The 24821-nt window shown below is 35.2% G+C and overlaps 2 protein-coding genes across 2 annotated transcripts in view; one reads left to right on the plus strand and one right to left on the minus strand.

Moving 5' to 3' along the window:
* Positions 1–9500: 9500 nt before the first annotated feature.
* Positions 9501–24821, minus strand: part of DNAAF5 (dynein axonemal assembly factor 5) — a 72858-nt gene continuing 57537 nt past the window's right edge. Inside the window, 4 exon segments of the mRNA XM_043978530.1 lie at positions 9501–10692; positions 12120–12314; positions 16512–16668; positions 17967–18117. Of these exon segments, the coding sequence (XP_043834465.1) occupies positions 10556–10692; positions 12120–12314; positions 16512–16668; positions 17967–18117 (640 nt within the window). The 3' untranslated portion in view covers positions 9501–10555.
* On the plus strand, positions 19642–20113 carry LOC122736358 (60S ribosomal protein L27a-like). Its single transcript, XM_043978531.1, has one exon. It carries the CDS (start codon positions 19652–19654, stop codon positions 20096–20098), a length of 447 nt encoding a protein of 148 aa, XP_043834466.1. The 5' UTR covers positions 19642–19651; the 3' UTR covers positions 20099–20113.

Genomic DNA, 24821 nt, shown 5'->3' on the forward strand with positions numbered 1-24821 from the left:
GCCCTCTGGTGGCCAGGCACATGAAATCAGCTGTATGTACCTTAGCAGATATGTATGTTCTCTTGAAAGTTGAAAGCAAACTGAATTGTTTACCCACTACCCAAAGTAGTAATCACCAAAACTATTTAGGTTAAAAAATAGAGAGGTAAATTGCCAGACAGTGTGCTGAGTGCTTTACAATCATTATCCCATTTGAACCTCACAACAACCCTGAGAGGTAGGTGCTATTATTATGCCCAATTTACAGATAAGGAAACTGAGGCAAATAGAGGTTAATTGACTTACTTAGAGGCTGGATGGGCTCCAGGGCCAGTGCTTTATCTGTGTCATCTACTTGCCTATGCATTGAGTATAAGCCAATATCTCACAACATATATACTAAGATAAGCTTCAGATGGATACTTGACAAACATAAAAGTTATCTCATAAAAAAATTAAGAGGGCAAGAAAAATGGACAGGAGAAAAGTTAATGATTTTAGAAGCATTAGATAGGATCCGTGAAAATAAAATGGATAATTTGGATTAAAAGTCTCATGTCGCTGGGAGGACATTGTGCATAGTGACAGCAGTATTGTTCAATGAGCAATTGTGAATGATTTAACTACTCTCAGCAATGCAATGATCCAAGATAATCCCAAGGAACTAATGAGGAAGCTTACTATCCACCCCCATAGAAAGAACTGATAAAAAGAACACTTGTGGATTATACATATATAACCTGGTTTCGATATTGTGGAGGGTGGAGGAAAGGGACGGAAGGAGGGAGAAAAATATGGAACTCTAAATCTTATGAAAATGAATGTTGAAAACTACGTAACTGGAAAAATGAAATAAATGTTTGTTGCTAAAATAAATAAATAAATAAAAGTGTCATTTCCAAGCACTTTTCCTTTGTTTTTTGTTTTGTTTTGTTTTGGAGGGGCATTTGGGGTTAAGTGACTTGCCTAGGGTAACACAGCTAGTAAGTGTTAAGTGTCTGAGGCTGGATTTGAACTCAGGTCCTCCTAACTCCAGGGCCGGTGCTCTATCTACTGTGCCACCTAGCTGCCTCCCAAGTACTTTTTAAAGATACTGATTAAGCTTATAATTAGGCTATGCGACCCTGGGCAAGTCACTTAACCCTCATTGCCCTTCCAAAAAAACCCAAAACAAAACAAAAAAAAGTTTATAATTAGAACCATTTCCAATAGATAAATGGTTAAAAGATGAACATAGATGGTGCAGCCATTCTGGAAAGCTATCTGGAAGGAGGCTCCAAAAGTTACTAAAGCACCTACCTTTTGACTCAGTGACACCACTACTGGACTTATACCCCAAAGGGATTAAATATACAAACATATTTATAACAGCTCTTTTTGATATAGCAAAGAACTGGAAATTGGGGAGTACCTATCTATTGGAAAATGCTAAACAAACTATGGAATAGGAATGTAAAGGAATATTACTGCACTCTAAGAAAAAATGAAAAGACAGTTTGAGAGAAAGCTGGAAAGGCTCATATGAACTGATGTAGAATGAAGTAAGAAGAACCAGGAGAATTAAAACAACATATAAAAAAAAAAACTTTAAAGTTCTGAAAATTATGATCAGGGTAGTCACCAGTCATGATTCTAGAAGACTGACAACAGATATTACCCACTTAATAATGCCTTCTGATTACTGGTTCTCTGGCCTTCAATAAATGGAGGGAATTGGACTAGACGGTCTTTAAAGTTCATTCCATCTCAAAAATTTTAACTCTAGGTGTGTTTCAAATATTAAATTGTATTAAGAGTAAGGAAAATGTATGAATTGATAGAGTGAAATAAGAATAATTAAGGATGCAATGACCATAATAATGTAAATCATGTAAGACCACTTTGAATGATCAAAACTCAGATGAAATGCAATGACTAAATTTAGTTGGAGTGTATTGATGATAAAAAAAAACATCCTTCCTTTTGATAGAGAGATGGTATGCAGTCATATACAATAATGCATTAGCTATTGGATGGGATCACTCTGATGGTTTTTGCTTAACTAGTTTATTTTATTTGTTACAAGAGAGGATTCTATGTGTGTGTATGTGACGTGGGAAAAGAGGCTGTTGGCAATCAACAATACTAGAACCAAAATTATCAGTATAACAAGAAAATTGGTAACATGTTTTCATTAGAATTCAATAAAAACAGGATCAACTGCAAAATGAGTATACTTTGGTGGTAAAATAAAGCCTACCAGGATAAATCTTGATGCATTTATCTGTATCACTTGTGCCAGGACAGGCCTTTAAAAATATGTTAATAATGTGACATGACATTTATTGAGTTATTTTAGAATCTTCTTGCAGTGTGTTAATCATTTGAGGCATCAATGCTTCTTGTATTTCTATAATCTGTAATTAATAAGAAAAACAAGAAACAAAGATTCACTTCTAATTCAAAATTGAAACTAACCCTGTTGATAACAATTTTATATCAAAGACATGGTATACATTATGTACACTTGTGAATATAAAATGAGACATGGTTTAATGAATACTTGGTCACTTCTGACATTCTCTCCATGAAGAAAATGTTTACTTAATTTAAAAAGATATTTTTGTTGAATCTAGTTATTATCCACAGTGCAGTTCACCCTCTTTCTATAATTAATCATGTAGCAATGAAAAGGATTCATGACTCAAGAATATATTTTTTTTCTTCCAATTGGCATTTTAGTAATACTTTCACTTAGAAAAGTCATCTCTTTGGGGTACCACAAGATGGTGCTCATGCACTATATAGATATTTTGAAATAACTTTTTTTGGCCCCTTACTTGCTCTGTTATTGTTCTGTAAAAGAAGCTATGAACTCAAAGCAACAGCAGAGGCTTACTATCTTTAATAATTATTTGCTTTCTTTTCCCAACTAATGACTGATTAGAGACATTTTCCCAGCAAGGCAAGTCTATGAAAGTCTAAGGTACGAATTACATACACCATAGTTAAATTTTTATTATGAAAGCAACCTTTGTCTAACACATAAAGTGTTAGAAAAATAGAGTAATTCTCCTTAAAATACCTGTGATTACCAAGATAATGAGAATATATGCTTATGAGATAAATGATACTAACTTTGTGAGCTCATTGACTAGACCTTTCCTGTTTCCATATTTTGTTATTTCTCTAAGTTTTCTTCTTGTTCTCCAACAGAGCTACAGGCTAACAATATTTTTTTTCCCTCTAAACATTTTTTTTCCTTACTAAAACATTTTACAATAAAGAAGATCTCTGAATTTAACTACAGACAATTTAGTTGATTAAAATGTAATAGCTGAGTTTTATGGATTTAATACTTCATTATAAATACTGATACTTTCTGCAACCAGAAATTTTTTTTATTACCTAGATCTGTTCAAAGCTTCTTCTCAGGATTCCTTTACATTTTAACAAGGCTTGGAAATTTTATTTTTGGCACTTTGCAAGTTTTCTTACATATGCTTTACAAAAGAATTTGAGACTTGTACTTGTTTTGATGACTGTCTTTCACTGTGAAGAAGAGCCCAAATGCACGACACAGCTATAGTATGAATGGCTGCTGCTGTTATCCCAGCATGCCACTGCAGATGAGGAACTAATCTATCTTTTATCACTGACTCAAGGTGGTCATGAAACTGCCTAAAACAAAATTATGAGAAAGTTAATAAAGGAGGTAAACAGTTGTTCTATAAAGAGGGGGGCTAATTTTAAAAAAATATATATCATATATCAGGAAAAGCAAAAACAGAGTAAATGAATGAAATTTTTAATATTACATTGACGAGATGTAAAGAAAAAAACTGATCCTACTACTTCTATGGCTACCTACTCTAGGGAATGACAGGACTGTTTGCCCATCCATTGCCTAGGACTACTCTGAAGCCCACTCAAAAGAGGAGATGGCCAGCACAAGGAAGGAGCCACCAAGCACAGACTTCTTATTCTTGGGCTGTAGAAGGAACCAAGAGCCATGTGGTCTGTGGCAATCAGGCAAAGTGGCTGTAAGGCAGAAGATGGCTGCTTTTCAGGTGACAGTGAAAAATCTAAGCAGGCTCAAAGGAAGTGTTCCCCAACACTCACTCCCAATAAACTAAGGAATTTATTAATAATTATATCACAATTATATATATATTTACAATTGTTCTCATTTTAAACAAAACAAAACTCATGGAAACAGACAATATAAATCCCTATACATTATAACTCTTTAAAAAAAAGGAAAAACATTCACAGGTTGCATCTTAAACCTTACATTAAAAGAGAGAGGGGCAGTTAGGTGGCACAGTGGATAGAGCACCGGCCCTGGAATCAGGAGGACCTAAGTTCAAATCTGGCCTCAGACACTTAACACTTACTAGCTGTGTGACCCTGGGCAAGTCGCTTAACCCCAACTGTCTCAAAAAAAAAAAGAAAAGAAATGGGCCACAGCCTGTCAGCATTTAGCCAAATCCTTTACCTGCAGGCCACAAAAACCTTGGAACAGAAAAACTGCTGCAAGGAAGGAAAAAAAAAGCCTGCACATTTTAACTTCAACCTTGTAATGTGATAAATTTCAAAGGTGGGGTGGAGGTCCTAGCTCCTTAGAGAAAAGCATGAAACAAATCTTTACATAGCAGGGAAATTGTCATTATGTGCCTTTCACAAAGGTATTATATGAATTTATAAATGATAAATTTCCTTTTATAAATGCAGAGTACTAGGCCATAGAAATTAAAATTTTATCATTAGTTATTATAAATCCACTGTTGATTTGATTTAAGCCAAAATCTGCCCTAAAGGAAATAACATGGTCTAAATGTGTGCTCTTATATCAGGATCATTATGGCAAATTAGGACCTAACATTAAAAAGATTTAGCATTAAGAAATCTACTAGTTGTGTGACCCCAAGAAAGTTCTATCTGTCTCAGTTTACTACTGAGTTTACAGCTGCTGCAGACGATTTACCCTTGGGACCCAAAGACAAGAAGTAGATGGCACCCAGAGGAGATGGCATTCCCAAGACTCTGGACGAGGGCTGAGTGTATGCATCCCAAGGACTCTGAACCTTACCCTCACTATCCATGTCCTATCCATGTGGTCAGGTCACCCTATGGTTTTGAATTCTCCTACAGGTGGAGTGAATTTGGTATCTGGTGGTTTGTGGGGGCTTTCTTTATGACTAGCATTGTCCCCCCATTTGACAGTGATCAATCCCTCTCATGTGACCCCACACCTACTCAGACCCCTAGTTCAATTAGGCTACAACCTTCCTGAATCTATCCTCCTTCTGGCTCAGACAGAAGCCTGGACATCCCACTCTGATTTATGGATAAGTACCCCTGTGACAGGGATCCCTCATGTGTCATTCCAGTGAACCTCCATGCCTTTGTCAGATTTTTCAGGACTTACAGGCCTTCCTATCATTCTATTATCTCCCTGACTTATCACCTTTCCCAACACCTTCTTTTGCCTCTACATATGCCTCTGTTTGCCTTCTGAGGAAGAGGAGGGTGCAGAGTAGCTTCAACTGAAGGGCCCTGGACACTGCTATGTTCACAGAGTCTTTTTTTCTTTCTTCTTCTTCTTCTTCTTCTTCTTCTTCTTCTTCTTCTTCTTCTTCTTCTTCTTCTTCTTCTTCTTCTTAACTTTAAAATTTAACTTGGAGAGGAAAACTGAATTTCTAGACTCATGAACTTCTGAACTTAGCTCAGAGACAAAGAATAGAATCAATTACAGAATGGAATCAAATATAAAATACTAAATCAGGGGGCAGCTAGGTGGTGCAGTGGATAAAGCGCTGGCCCCGGATTCAGGAGGACCTGAGTTCAAATCTGGCCTCAGACACTTGACACTTACTAGCTGTGTGACCCTGGGCAAGTCACTTAACTCTCATTGCCCCGCCCCACCCCCAATTTTTTAAAAAAAGTATTAAATCAGTATTTGATTTTCTCACTTTAAGACTCTATTCAAATTCCATCTCCTGCTAGCAGCTTCACCCCACCCCCAACCCCCAACCCCCAGGTGTTGTTAGCTTCCTTTGGAGATGATTTCCCCACTATTCTGTATATAGCTTATATGTCCATGGTTAATTGACATATTGTCTCTTTCAATAGAATGGAAGCTCCTTGAGGGCAGGAAAAATGTTTTTGCCTTTCTTTGTATTCTCAGCACTTAGTTCAAAGGTAAACTATACTATATGGTCAGACCTTGGAGCAATACCAGCTAGAATAAACTTGATAATTCCTTTATGAGTCATAATAGTGAAATGGGGGAGGGAGAAAAATGCTATTAAGTAATTAAAAACGGATTTTCTGAAACTTCATTGAGAGGCCCCTTCATTTAAGATTTATATGTTTTTCTGTGTACTACTTAATGGTAAACTGAACAGGAACAAGTCCCTTCATTCTCCCAGGCTCTAACCATTTTCTTCTGTGTTCATCAAAAATAGTTATGATGTGGTAACTTTGATCTTAACTCCCTGGAAATATGAGATTTGAGAAAAGGAAATGAAACCATTACTGTTTTTTAATCATGATATTTTATAGAAATGATTAGGGATTAGATGATCTGGAGTTAATTGTGCCACAAAGTTGACATCTGTTGTAGTAAGTGAAGGTAACATGAGTGTGGATGCAAGAGAAAGCAATTGGAAGAACACAGATATGGATCTGATGCTTTACTTGGGAATTTAGCTGTATAAACCTGGGTAAATCACCTGGTCACTCTCAGCCTTACCTAGCTCATCTTTTTCAAAAATTGGGTTCAGTATTTTATTTCTTCTTCTGTTAATCTGGGTAATTTATATTTTTGTAGATATTCATCCATTTCCTTTAGATTGTCAAATTTATTGACATATAATTGGACAAAATAGTTCCTAATAATTGTCTTAATTTCCTCTTCATTGGTGGTGAGTTTACCTCTTTCATTTTTGATACTAGTAATTTGGTTTTCTTCCTTTTTTAAAAAAAAAATCAAATTAACCAATGGTTTGTCTATTTTATTGGTTTTTTTTTTCATAAAACCAGCTTCTAGTATTTTATTAATCTCTCCTTTGATTTTTCAGGATTTCCAATTTGGTGTTTAGTTTGGAATTTTTAATTTGTTCGTTTTCTAGTTTTTTTAGTTGCATACCCGAGTTATTAATCTGCTTTTTCTCTATTTTATTGATGTAAGCATTTAGGGATAGAAATTTTCCCGTATCACTTTGGGGGCATCCCATAAATTTTGATATGTTGTCTCATCACTGTCATTTTCTTTAATGAAATCATCAATTGTTTCCGTGATTTGTTCTTTGACCCACTTGTTTTTTGGGATCAGATTGTTTAATTTCCAATTGATTTTTAATCTATCAATTGTCCATTACTGAATGTCATTTTTATTGCATTATTATCTGAAAAGGAAGTATTTACTATTTCTGTTTTTCTGCATCTGGCTGTGAGGTTTTTGTGCCCTAATTCACGGTCAATTTTTGTGTAGGGCCCATGTACTGCTCAGGTGTATTCCTTTCTATTCCCATTCAATTTTCTCCAGAGATCTATCACATCTAACTTTTCAAGAATTTCATTCATTTCCTTAAGTTCATTCTTGTTTATTTTTTGGTTAAAGTTTGCCACTAGTATAGTTTTCATATCTATTTCCTCCCGTAACTCAACTTCTTCAAAAATTTAAATGCTATACCGTTTAGAGCATATGTTTTTTAAATAAAATAAACATTTTTATTTATAGTTTTGGGTTCCAATTTTTATCCCTCTTTCCCTACCTCCACTTCCCCCTCCCCAAGGCAGCAAGCAATCAGATATGGATTATACATGTATGATTATGTAAAACATTACCATATTTGTTATTTTGTACAAGAAAACTTGATTAAAAGAAAAAAAGTAAAAAATAGCATGCTTCAGTCCATTTCATCAATATCAGTTCTTTCTTTGGAAGTGAATTGTATGTTTCATCAATAGTCTTTGGGATTGTCTTGGATCATTGTGTTGTTGAGAATAGTCAAGTCATTCAGAGTTCATCAAAAAATATTGCTTGATTGTACACAAAGTTCTCTTGATTCTGCTCACTTCACTATACATCATTTCATATATGTCTTCCCAGGCTTTTCTGAAGTCATCCTGCTTGTCATTTCTCATAGCAAAATAATATTTCATCATCACCAAAAACTAAAGCTTGTTTAGCCATTCCTCAATTGATGGGCATTCCTTTGATTTCCAATTCTTAGCTACCACAAAAAGAGCTGCTATAAATATTTTTGTACAAATAGGTCTTTTTTCTTTTTGAGGATGTCTTTGGGCCATAAACCTAGCAGTGGTACTGCTGCATCAAAGGATATGCAGTTCTATAGCCCTTTGGACATAGTTCCAAATTGCTCTCCAGAATGGTTGTATCTTTTCACAACTCCACCAACAGTGGATTAGCATCCCAGTTTTCCCACATCCCCTCCAACATCCAATATTTTCTGTTTTTGTTATTTTTGCCACTCTGATAGGTGTGAAGTAATACCTCAGAGTTGTTTCTATTTCCATTTCTCTGATCCATAGTAATCTTGAACATTTTTTCATATAATTATAGATAGCTTTCTTTGTCTAAAAACTGCCTGTTCATATCCTTTGACCATTTATGAACTGGGGAATGACTTGTATTTTTATAAATTTGACTCAGTTCTTTCTATATTTGAGAAATGAGGCCTTTATCAGAGATACTTGTTTCAAAAATTCTTTCCCGGTTTTCTGTCTGACTTGCAATCTTGGTTACATTAGTTTTGTTTGTGCAAAAGCTTTTTTAATTTTATATAATCAAAATGATAATATTTTACATTTTGTTTTATTCTCTTTATCTTCTTTGGTCCTAAATTCTTTCTCTGCCCACAAATCTGACAGATAAATGATTCCATATTCTCTTAATTTGCATATGGTATCATCAGAGCATATATATTAAGTATTGATATGACTTCATTGTCTGTGGTACCTTTCAGCAAGATATAGCTTTCTTCTTTATTTCTTTTAACTAGGTCTACTTTTACTTTGTCTGAAATCTTGATTGCTACCACTGCTTTCTTTGTTTCAGGTGAAGCATAACAGATTCTTTTCCAGCAACGTATGTTTACCCTGTGTGTATCTCTCTGCTTCAAATGTATTTCTTGTAAATAACATATTGTAGGATTGTGGTTTTTAATCCATTCTGCTATCTACTTCCATTTAATGGGCGAGTTCTTCCCATTCACATTTATAGTAATGATGACTAACTTTATTTCCCTTCATGCTATTTTTCACCTGTTTATTGCCCCCACTCTTACTCCCCACCTTCTCCTCCTCAGAATTGTTTTACTTATGATTACAGTAGGGAGCTTACCTAAAAAATTAGAATATCACTCTTTACTTCACAGAGTTTCCATGAAGATTACATGAGACAACAAAGGTGAAATGCTTTTGAAACCTGGAAGAACCACGTAATGGTAAGTTATTATCCTTAAAGTTATGCCTGGATAAGGGATATAGGGACTAAATCCTTTGGCTTTAGGTCTTTAAAAAGGAAAAGTGGAAAAAACAGTAGTTTCTAAAAATGTCTGCCAAGTATTAAAAAAAATACACATTCCTCTATACTATAAAAGAGAAAATTTTATTTTCAAACACAAAATGCCAAAATTTAAATGATATATAATCAATTATTGCAAAACAAATAAATGTAAATAAATTTTCCTTGGGTCAACACAAATGTTGGCCTATAGAGACAATATATACCTGAAATTTTAAATCTATAAGGCACTTTGGAAAAGAAAGAGCTAAGAAATAATCATTGTGAAATATGACAGCTTTAAAAAGAAAAGATATGTTTTATTAATTTTATAATAAATCAACTAAAATTTTATCTGATCCTATAACTGTATTTCATCACTGTCAATATAAATATTAATTTTTTTCAAGAATGACTATTTTCATATTAGATTATAATCTACTGATAATGGTGAGCATTTTACTTGTGACAATTCTCTGATATAAGAGAATTTTAAAGTCTGTTGCCTTAGGTATTAGTTCCACTATGCAGAACTCAAACAATGGATAAAAATCTTACTTTTGCTACTTTTTTAAATTATTAGAATTGAAAATTAATTATAAGTAGAATCCAGGTCATTTTATATCTAATTGCTATGATACCAGTAACTCACGAATCTATCCAATGCACATTAATATAAAAATAATGTTGGTTTAACTCTCAGTATGAGTAAACTGCATTTAATTGTAAATTTCAAATTACTCAGAGACTAGAAGACCTGTGAATGAACTAAATAAATTAGATATTAGCACAGAATCCATTTAATGGACATTAATACTGCTATTAAAAATTATTAGATATAAAAGAAGTTCACAAGAGAATGTTTTCCTAGACTGCTGTATATGCAATAAAAAGAATATTTGTTTACTATCACATTTCTTGCTTTCTCTAAACTATTAATAAAAAACAGCAATACTTGTAGAATTAAGTACCATCAATTACTGTCCAAAAAAAGGCAGAAGTCTGATACTATCCTACAATTCCAAAAATTGTAAAAACTTGACTATTCCCAGAATCTTGCATTTAGAGGATGCCTCTAGTTGATTGGATGTGCTGCAAAAGCTGTTCACAATAAATTAGAGACCGATGTTTATATTTAACAGCTTCAACTTCTTCCACCAGTATGTCAGGGAATAGAATACTTCCTTCCTTTAAGACTCCTATTAAAAAAAAAGAAAAAATGCTGTTTTTTAAAAAAGGCCAGAAATTATAAATAAACATTTAAAATATACCATCTCCTCAATTTGAAATCATCAGCTTCCTAAGCAAACATAAGCTGCATATGTTTACACTCAAAGGGAAAAAAATTTCAGAATTTATTAATTATTCATTTATTATATATGTCTAACCATAATAGTGACAGGAAAAATTTTATTAGAAAGCCATGGTGCAGAAAGCTATGTGGTGCAGTGGATAAAGCACTGGCCCTGGATTCAGGAGGACCTGAGTTCAAATCCAGCCTCAGTCACTTGATACTTATACTAGCTGTGTGACCCTGGGCAAGTCACTTAGGGAGGGAGAGAGGGAGGGAAAGAAAGTCAATCATGACAACCAAACTTCAAATTGTTTTTAGAATGGAAATAAAACAAAAAAATAAAAGAAGTTGTTGGTAGAGATCTTTTAGCAATAAAAAAAAGAATCTGTCTCTCTGTAGGGTAAGAACAAGGGAAGCCTGAGGGGAAGAGCAGATTTTACCTATTGATATTAATTTTCCTGTATAACTGTGTCACCTTCATTATTGCTGCCTGCTCTGGCCCAAGAGTTCCATCAGAAAGCAAAAGCCTAAGCATGAGGTGGATGAAGTGTGTTTAGACAGGGGGAACAGGTGTGAGTTAAGTATGAAGGAATGATATCTTTAAAGGAGGGGAGTTGAGGGGTGAGAGAGGAATACACTGGGAGAAAGGGAGGGAGGAGATGGAATGGGGTAAAGTATCTCATATAAAAGAAGCAAGAAAAAGATTATGGAGGGGCAGCTAGGTGGCGCAGTGGATAAAGCACTGGCCTTGGATTCAGGAGGACCTGAGGTCAAATCCAACCTCAGACACTTGACACTTACTGTGTGACCCTGGGCAAGTCACTTAACCCCAACTGCCTCACACACACACACCCCCAAATCAACCTCATGGATTTATTGTAAGGAAATCTCTCTTTAAAGTACTATATAGGAGCAGCTAGGTGGTGCAGTGGATAAAGTATGGGCCCTGGATTCAGGAGGACCTGAGTTCAAATTTGGCCTCGCACACTTGACACTTACTAGCTGTGTGACCCTGGACAAGTCACTTAACCCTCATTGTTCCATAAATAAATAAATTTTAAAAATGAAGTGCTATATAAATGTAGTTTACTATCAAAAAAAATGATAAGCAGGATGCTATCAGAAAAACCTGGAAAGACCTACATGAGCTGACACAAAAATGAAATGTACTGTATACAAAAAAAAAAAAAAAAGAAAGAAAGAAAAGAAATGCACCATGGCAGCTAGGTGGTACAGTGGATAAAGCACTGGTCCTGGATTCACCCTGGATTCAGGAGGACCTTAGTTCAAATTTGGCCTCAGACACTTGACACTTAACTGAAAAAAACTTACCTAATACTGCATCCTGAATTGTGCTGTCTGGATCATCAAGGTGAACCAAGAGCTCCTTATAGAGATACTGTATATTGCCTTTTAAAAAGGATTTTCCATCATCATCATTTTTGATACACTTAAGCCAGCTAATTAAGGAACTTGTAGCTGCTATTCGTACTTCATTTGAAGCATCATCCAGGCGTTTCAAGAGTTCTAATAGAAGCAATGAAAAATTTAAAGCAATTATTTATTTGAAACCACCATGAGTAATGACCTGAAATGAATAAAGCCACTTATTTATTTAACATCACCTAAGTTAAAGACATTTTTAGGTTTCATTGAAGACAGAAAAAAATATGACCTAGTCTTTGTCATCAAGAAGTTCATAATCTGGGGCAGCTAGGTGGCGCAGTGGATAGAGCACCGGCCCTGGAGTCAGGAGTACCCGAGTTCAAGTCCAGTCTCAGACACTTAACACTCACTAGCTGTGTGACCCTGGGCAAGTCATTTAACCCCAATTGCCTCACACACACAAAAAAAGTTCATAATCTAATTGAGGAGAGAAAACACACATATGATGAAGAGGTAACACAAGGGAGTAAGTGGCAAATGCTAAACAAGTGGTGTGTGCACGTGTGTAAAATACACACATATATATATGCACATATTACATACAAGCATGTGTGAGAGCATGCACATATGCACATGCATGCGCTCACGCGCGCGCACGCGCACACACACACACACACACACACACACACACACATACACACGACTCTAACAATTTGGTGAGACCTATGAGTGTGATGTAACTAGGATGATCCCAAACAGGGGAGAAAGAATTTGATATGGTCCATCAAAGAGGAATAGGAGTTAAGTAGATGTGAGAGATGGGAAAGCCACAAAGCATGTTTGGAAATAGTTTGGCTAAGGAGGAGATTCATGTACGGAATGGTAAGAAAAAAGGAAAGACCAGTAGGCAGAATCCTAGATGGGTTGTCAGGGGACCTGAATTTTACTGATAGCTCTGTTACTAATAATCTATCACCTTTAGTAAGTCTTTCAGTGGATAGTTTTGTAGAGGATTGAGTACCTGACAGAAATAAATGACACAAAAATAATCAAATTTAAAAGTAGAATGGCTTCTTAAAATGAAGATGCATTATAATTTCAGAGATGACTGAAAACAGTGGGAAAAGAGAATTACATTTGTTTTCCACTTTTAGGGAAATATAACTCTTAGCCTTAGTTTCCTCATCTATAAAATGGAAAGATGACTAAATGAGCTCTAGGACACACCACCTACTAGTTGTGTGACCCTGGGCAAGTCACTTAACCCCAATTGCCTCACCAAAAAGAAAAAAAACCCAAAAAAGATTCTACAGCTACCATTAGAGCACTGGGGCAGCCAATCTGTTCTCCCCTGATTTATACTTGTGTATGTGATACATGACTAGCCCATCTCCTTTTCTGATCATTGGCTCCTGGATCTTATATTTTACATGACATATGCTGCAGTCTACTTATACCCACTAAACACCTCTTCCCTGCCTTTTGGGTTAAATTTTTATTCTTTATATATATTATAAACCTAAAAATAATAATCAGTAATAGTTAACATTTATATAGCACTCAAAGGTTTTGCAAAACACTTTACATAATCCTCACAACAAAGATTATTTGATCCTTACAACTACTGTAAGGTATGTACTATTATCACCTATGAATTAGAGAATAGTATATAGTATCAAAGCAAGGATACTGGTGTTAAAAAGTTGGTTTATTATGACTAATGCAGAAATACATTTAATGTTATTATGTATATATATAACCTATATCAGATTACCTGCTGTCTAGGAGAGGGGGGAGGGAGGGGAGGGAGAGAGAAAAATCTGAAATTGGAAAACTTGTATAAACAAATGTTGAGAACTAATTTTACATGTAACTGGAAAAAAATAAAATACTTTTTTTTTGGTTTTTTTTTTTTTGGTGAGGCAATTGGGGGTTAAGTGACTTGCCCAGGGTCACACAGCTAGTAAGTGTTAAGTGTCTGAGGCCGGATTTGAACTCAGGTCCTCCTGACTCCAGGGCCGGTGCTCTATCCACTGCGCCACCTAGCTGCCCCTAAAATACTTTTAACAGAAAAAAAAAGTTGGTTTATTTGTTTCAGGGAGCAACTTCAGGTCAGTGAAAATGTTGTACAATTTCCCAGATGTAATTAAATATGTTTTTGGTTTTCTTTCCCTTTCCCTGTATAGTTCTCAAAGCCAATGTTGTTAGCTGTCCCTCCTTGTTCCTGAATGTGATGGCTAGGACCAATACATGCCACATTCTTCAGAAATTATCTGACGTTGCCTCCTGCTTGTAGTTCAGGCATGGTCTACCTGGACTCTAGTCTGGATTTATCTTCTGAGGTGGCTGGGGTATGAGCTAGGCACTAATCTGGGCCTGTCTATAACTGAAACTGAGGCTCTCTTATAGCCCCACACAATGTACTGAAATGTATTGAAAACATCTCAGCAAAGAGATTATAACATATTTTTAAAAATTATACATTATTACTTGGTTGTATTTTTTACCAGAAATGCAGGGTTGGCTCAATATAAGAAAAACAATACGTATAATATATGCTATCAATAACAAAAATAATAAAAACCATGATTATATCAACAGACATCGAAAAGGTTTGCTGGTTTTTACAAAATCCATAGCCATTCCTGTTAAAAACACTTGAAAGCATTGGGATAAATGGACCTTTCCTTAATAAAGTAAATAATCTCTGTTACATGACGAGGAAAAGTGAGAGACCTTTTCAAGAAGACAAAGGGCAAAGCAAGGATGACCATTATCAATACTACAATTTAGCATAGTTATAGATAGTAAATAAGAAAAAAGAAATAGAGAAAATAAACATGGGCAATAAGGAAACACATTTTGGTTTTTTTTGGAGATGATGTGATGGTCTACCTAAAGAACTGAAAACAGTCAACTAAAAATTTAACTGGAACTATAAGTTTAGCAATGTTGCAGTATATAAAATAAATCCACATAAATAATAAGCATTCTAGGAAATATATCAATGTCCTGTTACCATTATGCCAATATTAAATTATAATACAGAAAATTATATTACAATATGTAAAACTAACAAATCATTATACCATTATGTCAGCATTTCCATAAAATTACCAACAAAACCAAGTAGAGATAAAAAAATTAATTCCATTTAAAATAATTATAGATTGCAAAAAATATATGGGAGTCTATCTATCAAGATACACTCAAGAACTACCTGACTATAGTAATAAAACATTTTTTACATAAATAAATGCAGACCTAGAAAAGTGGAGAAATGTTAATTTCTTATGGTTATATAAGAAATTATAATACCACCTAATTTATTTGACTTATTTATTTCCATAACAATCAAACCAGCAAAAGTATTATTTTATATGACTAGAAAAATCAATAATGAAATTCATCTAGAGAAACAAAATATCCAAAATATTAAGGGAAATACTGAAAAAAAGTCAAAAGGCAGGTGCTTATACTTAATGCATAGACAGCTAAGAAAAGGGGGGGTGCCTATCTATTGGAAAATGCTAAACAAATTATGGAATATAAATGTAAAGGAATATTACTGCACCCTAAAAATAATTAAAAGACAGTTTGAGAGAAGCCTGGGAAGGCTCATATGAACTGATGTAGAATGAAGTAAGCAGAACCAGGAGAAGAATTTATATAACATATAAAGAAAATAACTTTAACGTTCTGAAAATTATGATCAGTGTAGTGACCAGTCATGATTCTAGAAGACTGACAATAGATATTACCCACTTAATAATGCCTTCTGGCCCTCAATAAATGGAGGGAATTGGACTAGCTGGTCTTTAAAGTTCATTCCATCTCTAAAATTTTAACTCTAGGTGTGTTTCAAATATTAAATTGTATTAAGAGTAAGGAAAATGTATGAATTGATGGAGTGAAATAAGAATAACTAAGGATACAATGATCATAATAATGTAAATCATGTAAACACCACATTGAATTATCAGAACTCAGATGAAATGCAATGACTAAATTTAGTTGGAGTGGACTGATGATTAAAAAAAAACAAACATACTTCCTTCCTCTTGATAGAGATGGTATGCAATCATATAGAATAATGTATTAGCTATAAGATGGAGTCACTCTGATGGATTTTGCTTAACTAGTTTATTTTATTTGTTGCAAGAGAGGATTCTGTGTGTGTGTGTATGTGGGGAGAAGAGGCTGCTGGCAATCAACAGCAATATTAGAAACAAAAAGCATCAGTATAACAAGAAAATTGGTAACATGTTTTCATTAGAATTCAATAAAAATAGGGTCAACTGCAAAATGAGTATACTTTGGTGGTGAAATGAGGCCTACCAGGATAAATCTTGATGAATTTATCTGGATCACTTGGGCCAGGACAGGCCTTTAGAAATATGTTAATAATACGGCATGACATTAATCGAGTCATTTTAGAATCTTCTTCCAGTGTGTTAAAAATTTGAGGCATCAATACTTCTTGTATTTCTGTCATCTGTAATTAAGAAGAAAAACAAGAAACATGAAGATTAACTTCCAATTCAAAATTGGACAACAATTTTATATCTAAGACCTGGTATACATTATGTACACTTATGAATATAAAATGAGACATGTTTTTTATGTAAAATTTAATGAATAGTTGATCATTTCTGTCATTCTCTACCATGCAGTAAATATTTACTTAAATTAAAAAGCTATTTTTGTTGAATCTAGTTATTATCCACAGTGTAGTTCACCCCCTTTCTATAATTAATCATGCAGCAATGGAAAGGATTCATGACAGGATTACTCACGAATAGATTTTTTCTTCCAATTGGCATTTTAGTAATACTTTCACTTAGAAAAAAGTCATCTCTTTGGGGTACCACAAGATGGTGCTCATGCATTATATAGATATTTTGAAATAACTTTTTTGCCCCTTATGTGCTCTGTTATTGTTCTGCAGAAGAAGCTATGAACTCAAAGCAATAGCAGAGGTTTATGATCTTTAATAATTATTTGCTTTCTTTTCCCAACTAATAACTGATTAGAGACATTTTCCCAGGAAGGCAAATCTATGAAAGTCTAAGATACTTATACCATGGTTAAATTTTTATTATGAAAGCAACCGTTGTCTAACATATGAAGCCTTAGAAAAATAGAGTAATTCTCCTTAAAATACCTTTGATTACCAAGATAATGGTAATATATGCTTATGAGGTGAATGATACTAACTTTGTGAGCTCATTGACTAGGCCTTTCCTGTTTCCATATTTTGTTACATCTCTAAGTTTTCTTCTTGCTCTCTAACAGAGCTAGAAATTAACAATATTTATTCCCTCTACCCATTTTTTTCCTTGCCAAAAATTTTTACAATAAGGAAGATCTCTGAATTTAACTACAGACACTCTAGTTGATTAAAATATAATAGCTAGGGGCAGCTAGGTGGCACAGTGGATAAAGCACCGGCCCTGGATTCAGGAAGGACCTGAGTTCAAATCCAGCCTCAGACACGTGACATTTACTAACTGTGTGACCCTGGGCAAGTCACTTAACCCTCATTGCCCCACAAAAACAAACAACAAAAAAAATGTAATCGCTGAAAAAAACAATGTAATAGCTGACTTTTATGGACTTAATACTTCCTTATACATACTGCTACTTTCTGCAACCAGATTTTTTATTACCTAAATCTGTTCAAAGCTTCCTCTCAGGATTCCCTTACATTTTAATAAGGCTTGGAAATTTTATTTTTGGCACTTTGCAAATTTTCTTACATATGCTTTATATAAAAGAATTTGAGAACTGTACCTGTTCTGATGAAAGTATTTCACTGTGAAGAAGAGCCCAAAGGCAGGACACAGCTGTAGTACGAATGGCTGCTGCTGTTCTCCCAGCATGCCACTGCAGATTAGGAACCAATATATCTTTTATCACTGACTCAAGGTGGTCATGAAACTGCCTAAAACAAAATGACATAGCAAATAAAGGAAGTAAACAGTTGTTCTATAAAGGGGAAAACCCCCTAATTTAAAAAAATTTATATTCAGGAAAAGCAAAAACAGAGTAAATGAATGGAATTTTTAATATTACGTTGACCAGATATAAAGAAGGAAAGTGAACCTAGTCCTTCTGTGGCTGCCTACTCTAAGGAAGGACAGGACTGTTTGCCCATCCATTCATATGCCTAGGACTATTCTGAAGCCCACTCAAAAGAGGAGTTTCCCCCAACACCTACTCCCAGTAAACTAAGGAATTTATTAATGATTATATCAAAATTATATATATATATGTATCTAGCTAGCTAGCTAGCTAGCCAATTGTTCTCATTGTAAACAAAGAAAAACTCATTGAAACAGACAATAATAATTCGTCTACATTATAACTGTCAAAAAAGGGGGGGAAACTTTGACAGGTTGCATCTCAGACACTAGGTTCAAAAAGAAAGAGACACTACATAATCACTGGACTGCCAATAAGTAAAATGGGGTCTAAGTCACCCAAAGTACAAATATATAAAATAGATAGGAATGCAGATGACAAGATGGTCAATTTAGTCAACACAAGAAATACCTGACGACATAGGTTTCTAAAAAAAACTTTTTTGTTGTTTTTGTTTTGTTTTGTTTTTTTCGGGGCAATTGGGGTTAAGTGACTTGCCCAGGGTCACATAGCTAGTAAGTGTTAAGTGTCTGAGGACGGATTTGAACTCAGGTACTCCTGAATCCAGGGCCGGTGCTCTATCCACTGCGCCACCTAGCTGCCCCTAAAAAAACTCTTCAATTTTGAACTAGTTGAAAAATCAATGTACCACATACAGTCCAAACTCCCAAGTTCAAAACCATATATAGCAACTTGCAAATGTTCTTTAATGAAAGCCTATATCTGCTAGCATCAACAGAATTCTCCATATCAAATACCTTGAATGCCTATACTAATTTGTCTTAAGGATTATTTCTATTACATAAATTCCCAACCCCTCCCATCCCCAGTAGTGAACTAGATATTCTCTTAAGAATTATAATATGGAGGAGCAGCTAGGTGGCACAGTGGATAGAGCACCGGCCCTGGAGTCAGGAGTACCTGGGTTCAAATCCGGCCTCAGACACTTAACACTTATTAGCTGTGTGACCCTGGGCAAGTCACTTAACCCCAATTGCCTCACTAAAAAAAAAAAAAAAAAGATAATATGGAATAAAAAAATTCAGAAATCATTAATTTACATACAAGTAAAGCTCTAGAAATATTGTGAAGTTATCAAATGAAAATGAATTCTCTATTAAGATATCAATCGGAGATTTGGTACCTCTGAGCCATATGCTTTATGCCAATCTCCCCATGAAAAAGTCCAAGGATTTCTTCCATGGTTTCCCTCCCCCCACCCTTTCTTTCCCTTGCTCCTAAATAAACTATCACCTTATTCTTAAAAAAAAAAAAAAAAAGATATCAATCGACTTGCTGCGCAGCTTCCTTTTCTCTTTTGCAGCGCGTGCGACATGCCTTCCCGACTAAGGAAGACGCGGAAGCTCTGTGGGCATGTCAGCCATGGCCATGGGCAAATCGGCAAGCACCAGAAGCACCCCGGAGGTCGCGGAAATGCAGGAGGGTTGCGCTATCACCACATCAACTTCAACAAATATCATCCAGGTTACTTCGGGAAAGGGGGTATGAGGCATTACCACTTGAAGAAGAACCAAAGCTACTGCCCAACCGTCAACCTTGATAAGCTGTGGACACTGGTCAGTGAGCAGACCAGGATTAATGCTGCCAAAAGCAAGGAAGGGCTTGCCCCTATCATTGATGTTGTGCGGTCAGGGTACTACAAAGTCCTAGGAAAAGGAAAACTCCCCAAGCAGCCAGTCATCATGAAGGCAAAATTCTTCAGCAGAAGAGCAGAGGAAAAGATTAAGGGTGTTGGTAGAGCTTGTGTCCTTGTGGCATAAAACCAATGTTATCAAATAAAACAAATGTCTTTATTTAAAAAAAAAGATATCAATCTTCATTTCTTGCTTCCATTTACCACATTTAAAAACATATATATAAAATTATCAAACTGCTTTTCTTGGTTTGAATATCTCTTCCCCAGAAGATGGCATTTCAGAGTTAATAATAAAATAACAAAACTTCTGAAAATGATTTTATGGTTTAACATGATTTACAGATTTTCAATTAAATATTTCAATACGTTTTCATTTTTATGCTGTTATCATATTCTATAAAAAATTTAAAGGAATAATGGTTTTAGTATTGATTAAAATTTACTTCTGTAACATGGTCTATATAAAGTGATTCTGAAGAAATGCATCAAAGTTTAACGTCAGCCTATGAAGGATTTTGTGTCACAATGGCATACTCTCTTGGAATTATCTTTTTCTAAATGCCTTAAATTTAATATCAGTAAGTCAAACTAGTAATTCAACTAACATGAAAACACTAAGCCAACTAACATGCATGATAAAAACATCAAAAAAGGGAAGATAATGGACCACAAAGAAGCTGCTTCAACAAGGTAAATCAGAATCTGTCAACCTGAACTGCTAAAATGTGGCAAGGACAAAAGCAAATTACTTCCAAATAATGAATTCTATTGTATACAGAAAAATGTACATCTGTTCACAAGAAGAATTAGTGACTCTAGAGTATCTTTGGCCTGTCCTAAAATGAAAAAGTATGCTCAGTAAAATTTTCTACCAGTATTTTCTAAAATTAATCATTATGTTTTTGTCAGGTTTTCTGTGTCAAAAGAAAAAAGTCCTATCATTCCTTTAATCATTCAAACCACACACTGATAAGCAATCTTTCTTATAGGCATTTTTGAATGTTGAGATTGATAATAAATTCTTAATTCTTCATCAAAGATTAAGATGGAGTTAAGTCACCAATGGTGATTCCCTAATGAGTCATCTGTGTTCCTGGTTCCTTTCCTATTGTTTCTTCTGTGCTGTGGATGGGTTTCTAAATGAAAGATGGCGCATAAGTAGAAAGTTCATAGTGACCAGTGGGATAGGGACAATAAATGAAATATAAAAATATAAATATGTATATTTATAATACAAAGTATTTCCAGAATCTCATTTCACCCAGATCAATTCTGGAGAAGAGATACACAAATTCGATTCCACAGATATTTATTTATTTTTTTTTCCCCCGTTTGTTTTTTTTTTTTTTTAGTGAGGCAATTGGGGTTAAGTGACCTGCCCAGAGTCACACAGCTAGTAAGTGTTAAGTGTCTGAAGCCGGATTTGAACTCAGGTACTCCTGAATCCAGGGCCGGTGCTTTATCCACTGTGCCACCTAGCCGCCCCTCCACAGATATTTATAAAGTACCTACTACTATGTTATAAAGTACCTGTTACTATGTAGCAGGAGTTGAAAGATTTACAAATGTTTAGATAAGACATAAGATCCTGTCCTCATAAAGCATACCCAAATAAAGGGGTGGCTAGGTGGTACAATGGATAGAGCTCTGGCCCAGAAGTCAGGAGTTCAAATCTGATCTTAGACACTTGATATTCAATAGCTCTGTGACCCTGGGCAAGTCACTTAACTGTTTGCCTCAAATATCCAGAGCCATCCCCAGTAATCCTGATATATATCTTGCCACTGGACCCAAATGGCTCTAGAGGAGAGGGAGGCAGGGAGGGAGGGAGGGAGAGAGAGAGAGTATGTGCGTGCGTGCGTGCGTGCGTGTGTGTGTGACCTAGAGGCAAGTCACTTCCCTTTACTGGACCACAGTTTTCTCATCTGCAAAATTACAGATTTGAACTAGATGATCTCTAGCTCCCTTACCTTCTCTGGCATCCCATGACTCTAGAATAGGAAGTTATCTCTAGAGTAAAGTCTAAACATAAAACACTTAAGATTCCAAAATCTTTAGTTGGCTCTTTAACTATCTGATACCTGGACAAAGCACAAACTCTTCAGCATGACACCTAAACCCCTTTACAATTTCATATTTACAGTTACAGAAATTATAATTTCAGATTTTTCAAATGACTACTTTTGGGGGCAGATAGGTGATGCAGTGGATAGAGCACTAGCCCTGGATTCAGGAGGACCTGAGTTCAAATCCCACCTCAGACACAACACTTACTAGCTGTGTGACCCTGGGCAAGTCACTTAACCCTCATTGCCCTGCCAAAAAAAAAAAAAAAGAAGAAAGCAAGGTTCAAATGACTACTTTTCATAAAATAGCTGATTCATTTAGATTGGCCTACTATACTCCTTGAATCTGCATTCTATTTTCCATCTCTGCTCATTCACACAGGCTGTTGCTCCCCTGGGCCTAGAATGTGGTTCTGCCTCACTTTTGCCTCTTATAATAACTCACTTCCTTCAAGGGAATGTCCTCAAATTCTCTAGCAGCAGGTGGGGCCACGACCACTTTCATCTGTCCTTGTGTACTTCACAACTCTATCCAGCACATATTAGGCATCTAATAAAGGCTTGCTTTCTTTCTGAATAATACTCTCAGAGGATATTCTCAATAACTGGGTCAAAGAGTATTACTTTCAAAGCTTCAGTAGCTCATGGCCAGCTTGCTTTCCAAAAAAATTTCATTGATTTACAATTAATTCCTAGGCATCTATATTTTTGCTATCTTAAAAGGCAAAATAAAACTAACAATGCTTTTCTTTCCTGAATTCAAATACAAATGACAATTTCTCTAAAACAACTCTAATTCAAATTACTCAAAATCATGATAGTTCCTCACCAAAAGAAATTGTTATAAAAGGCTTCTTGTGGAAAGCTACTTCAACATTAAAATTGATTACTTTGCATAAGTTAAGTCTGTTTTCAAGTAAAATTCTTTATATGGCACAATTCAAAAGACTTTACTGTTTCTTTGTTGAAGTTCAGAAAAGCACACAAACTACAACGTAATACTCTATTTGAATATATTAATGATACGATTATAATTATTGGGTCCTAAAGAGCATCGACTCAACTTTCCCATTATAGGATATGTTATCTATATGAATACCTATTTACTAATGGGATGCCCGCCAAAGTTACATGTTAATATCTCTTTATGGTCCCTTCTAAGCATTGAAATTTTTGCAGTCAAGCAGGAAACAAAATTTCCTACAGTATGACTGGGTTGGCTAGATGCCCAACAGCAAAAAAGAGAATAATGTTAAAATCAAAGAAGTTTGAGTGACCAAATCATTTCCAAATGAAAACTTGTAATATGTTAACAACAATGAAACAACTCTACTTTGATAGATTTATTCATCTCTGAAGAGAAAAATATCTTTGCTTGTTTTAAGTCATAAATCACTTACCAGAACTTCAGATTTATGGAAACAAAAGTATCAGCAAATATGGCTACATACAAAAATATCTCTCGTTCACCTACCTTTCTAAATATGACTGTGAAGACTGAATACATTTAGCTAGTACTTAGAAAGGCAAATAAATAACTAAAACCACAAAATACATTAAAAAATAAACATTTTGAGAGCCAAAGCAGCATGAAGGTAAGGAAGGGGAAAAAAAAACCCACCACTTATATTGGGAAATCTGAGTTCCAGCCTCAGCTCTGTCACTTGGTTACAGGTATCTCTTTATAACTCACAGTCTTTGGGTATGAGTTCCTCATCTGAAGAAATAAGTATATTGCCCTGGATGTTCCTTAAGACCTCCTCCACTTTTAAACCCCAGTAATTCTACAAATCTCATCCAGGGTCTCTTCAGTCCATTACTCTATACCTGACAGGGCAATAAGGTAGTATATTAAAAAGTATGCCCATTTCCCATAACATCCACTTCAGGTCAAGGTTGTCTCACTCCCTTTTAATGCAGTGCTTTCAGAGATCTGTACCTTGAGCGGTCAGGGTACTCCTGGTATAAATATAAGTCTTTGCTCCCTGGGGAAGTTTGGGGTCATTAAAATCACTTCAATCTCCTGAAAGCAATCCAGTTCCCATTCTGCCTCCTATGCTGTTCTGGGCTGAGCTTAACAGTCTGTGTAGAGTGTTGGTCCCAACTTATCTGAACTGATGATAGACTATATACATTAGTTATCTATTTGTTTCATAGAGTGTACAATAGTTACAATAGTCTTGTGGTAGTGATAGAGTGTTGGACTTGGAGGGAAGACTTGAGTTCAAATCCTGCCTTTAAGCACTAGCTGTGTAATCCTAGACAAGTGACTTCATTTCTTTCATTCTTAACTGTGACCTTCAAAATGGCAACAACAGATCCTCTCTCGTAGTACTGTTAGCATCAAATGAAATACTCTATCCAAAGCACTTTCCAGGACTTCAAGTATTAGATAAATGGTAGCTATTATTTTTTATCCTTCTTTCACTTGGTATTTACATCATGCATTGTTTGCTGAACTCCTTTGAGTAATTACAGATCTCATTTAGGAGGTTCTGCAAGCCATATCAAACCAACTCAGGAAAACAGTTCCAAACTCTATTTTGTTTATAATTTTATATTTTCATTGCCCTTGATTGATGCATCTCAAAAACATAAGCTTCTTTCTTTCTTTTTTTTTTTTGGTGAGGCAATTGGGGTCAAGTGACTTGCCCAGGGTCACATAGCTAGTAAGTGTCAAGTGTCTGAAGCCAAATTTGAACTCAGGTCCTCCTGAATCCAGGGCCGGTGCTCTATCTACTTGTGGCACCTAGATGCCCTTATTTCTTTTTCATTTCCCTT

Source organism: Dromiciops gliroides, chromosome 1 (assembly GCF_019393635.1).
Source record: "Dromiciops gliroides isolate mDroGli1 chromosome 1, mDroGli1.pri, whole genome shotgun sequence".
NCBI classification, from domain to species: Eukaryota; Metazoa; Chordata; class Mammalia; order Microbiotheria; family Microbiotheriidae; genus Dromiciops; species Dromiciops gliroides.

Coding starts and splice junctions, on each gene's coding strand:
- LOC122736358 (XM_043978531.1), top strand. CDS start 19,652: ATGCCTTCCCGACTAAGGAAGACGCGGAAGCTCTGTGGGCATGTCAGC.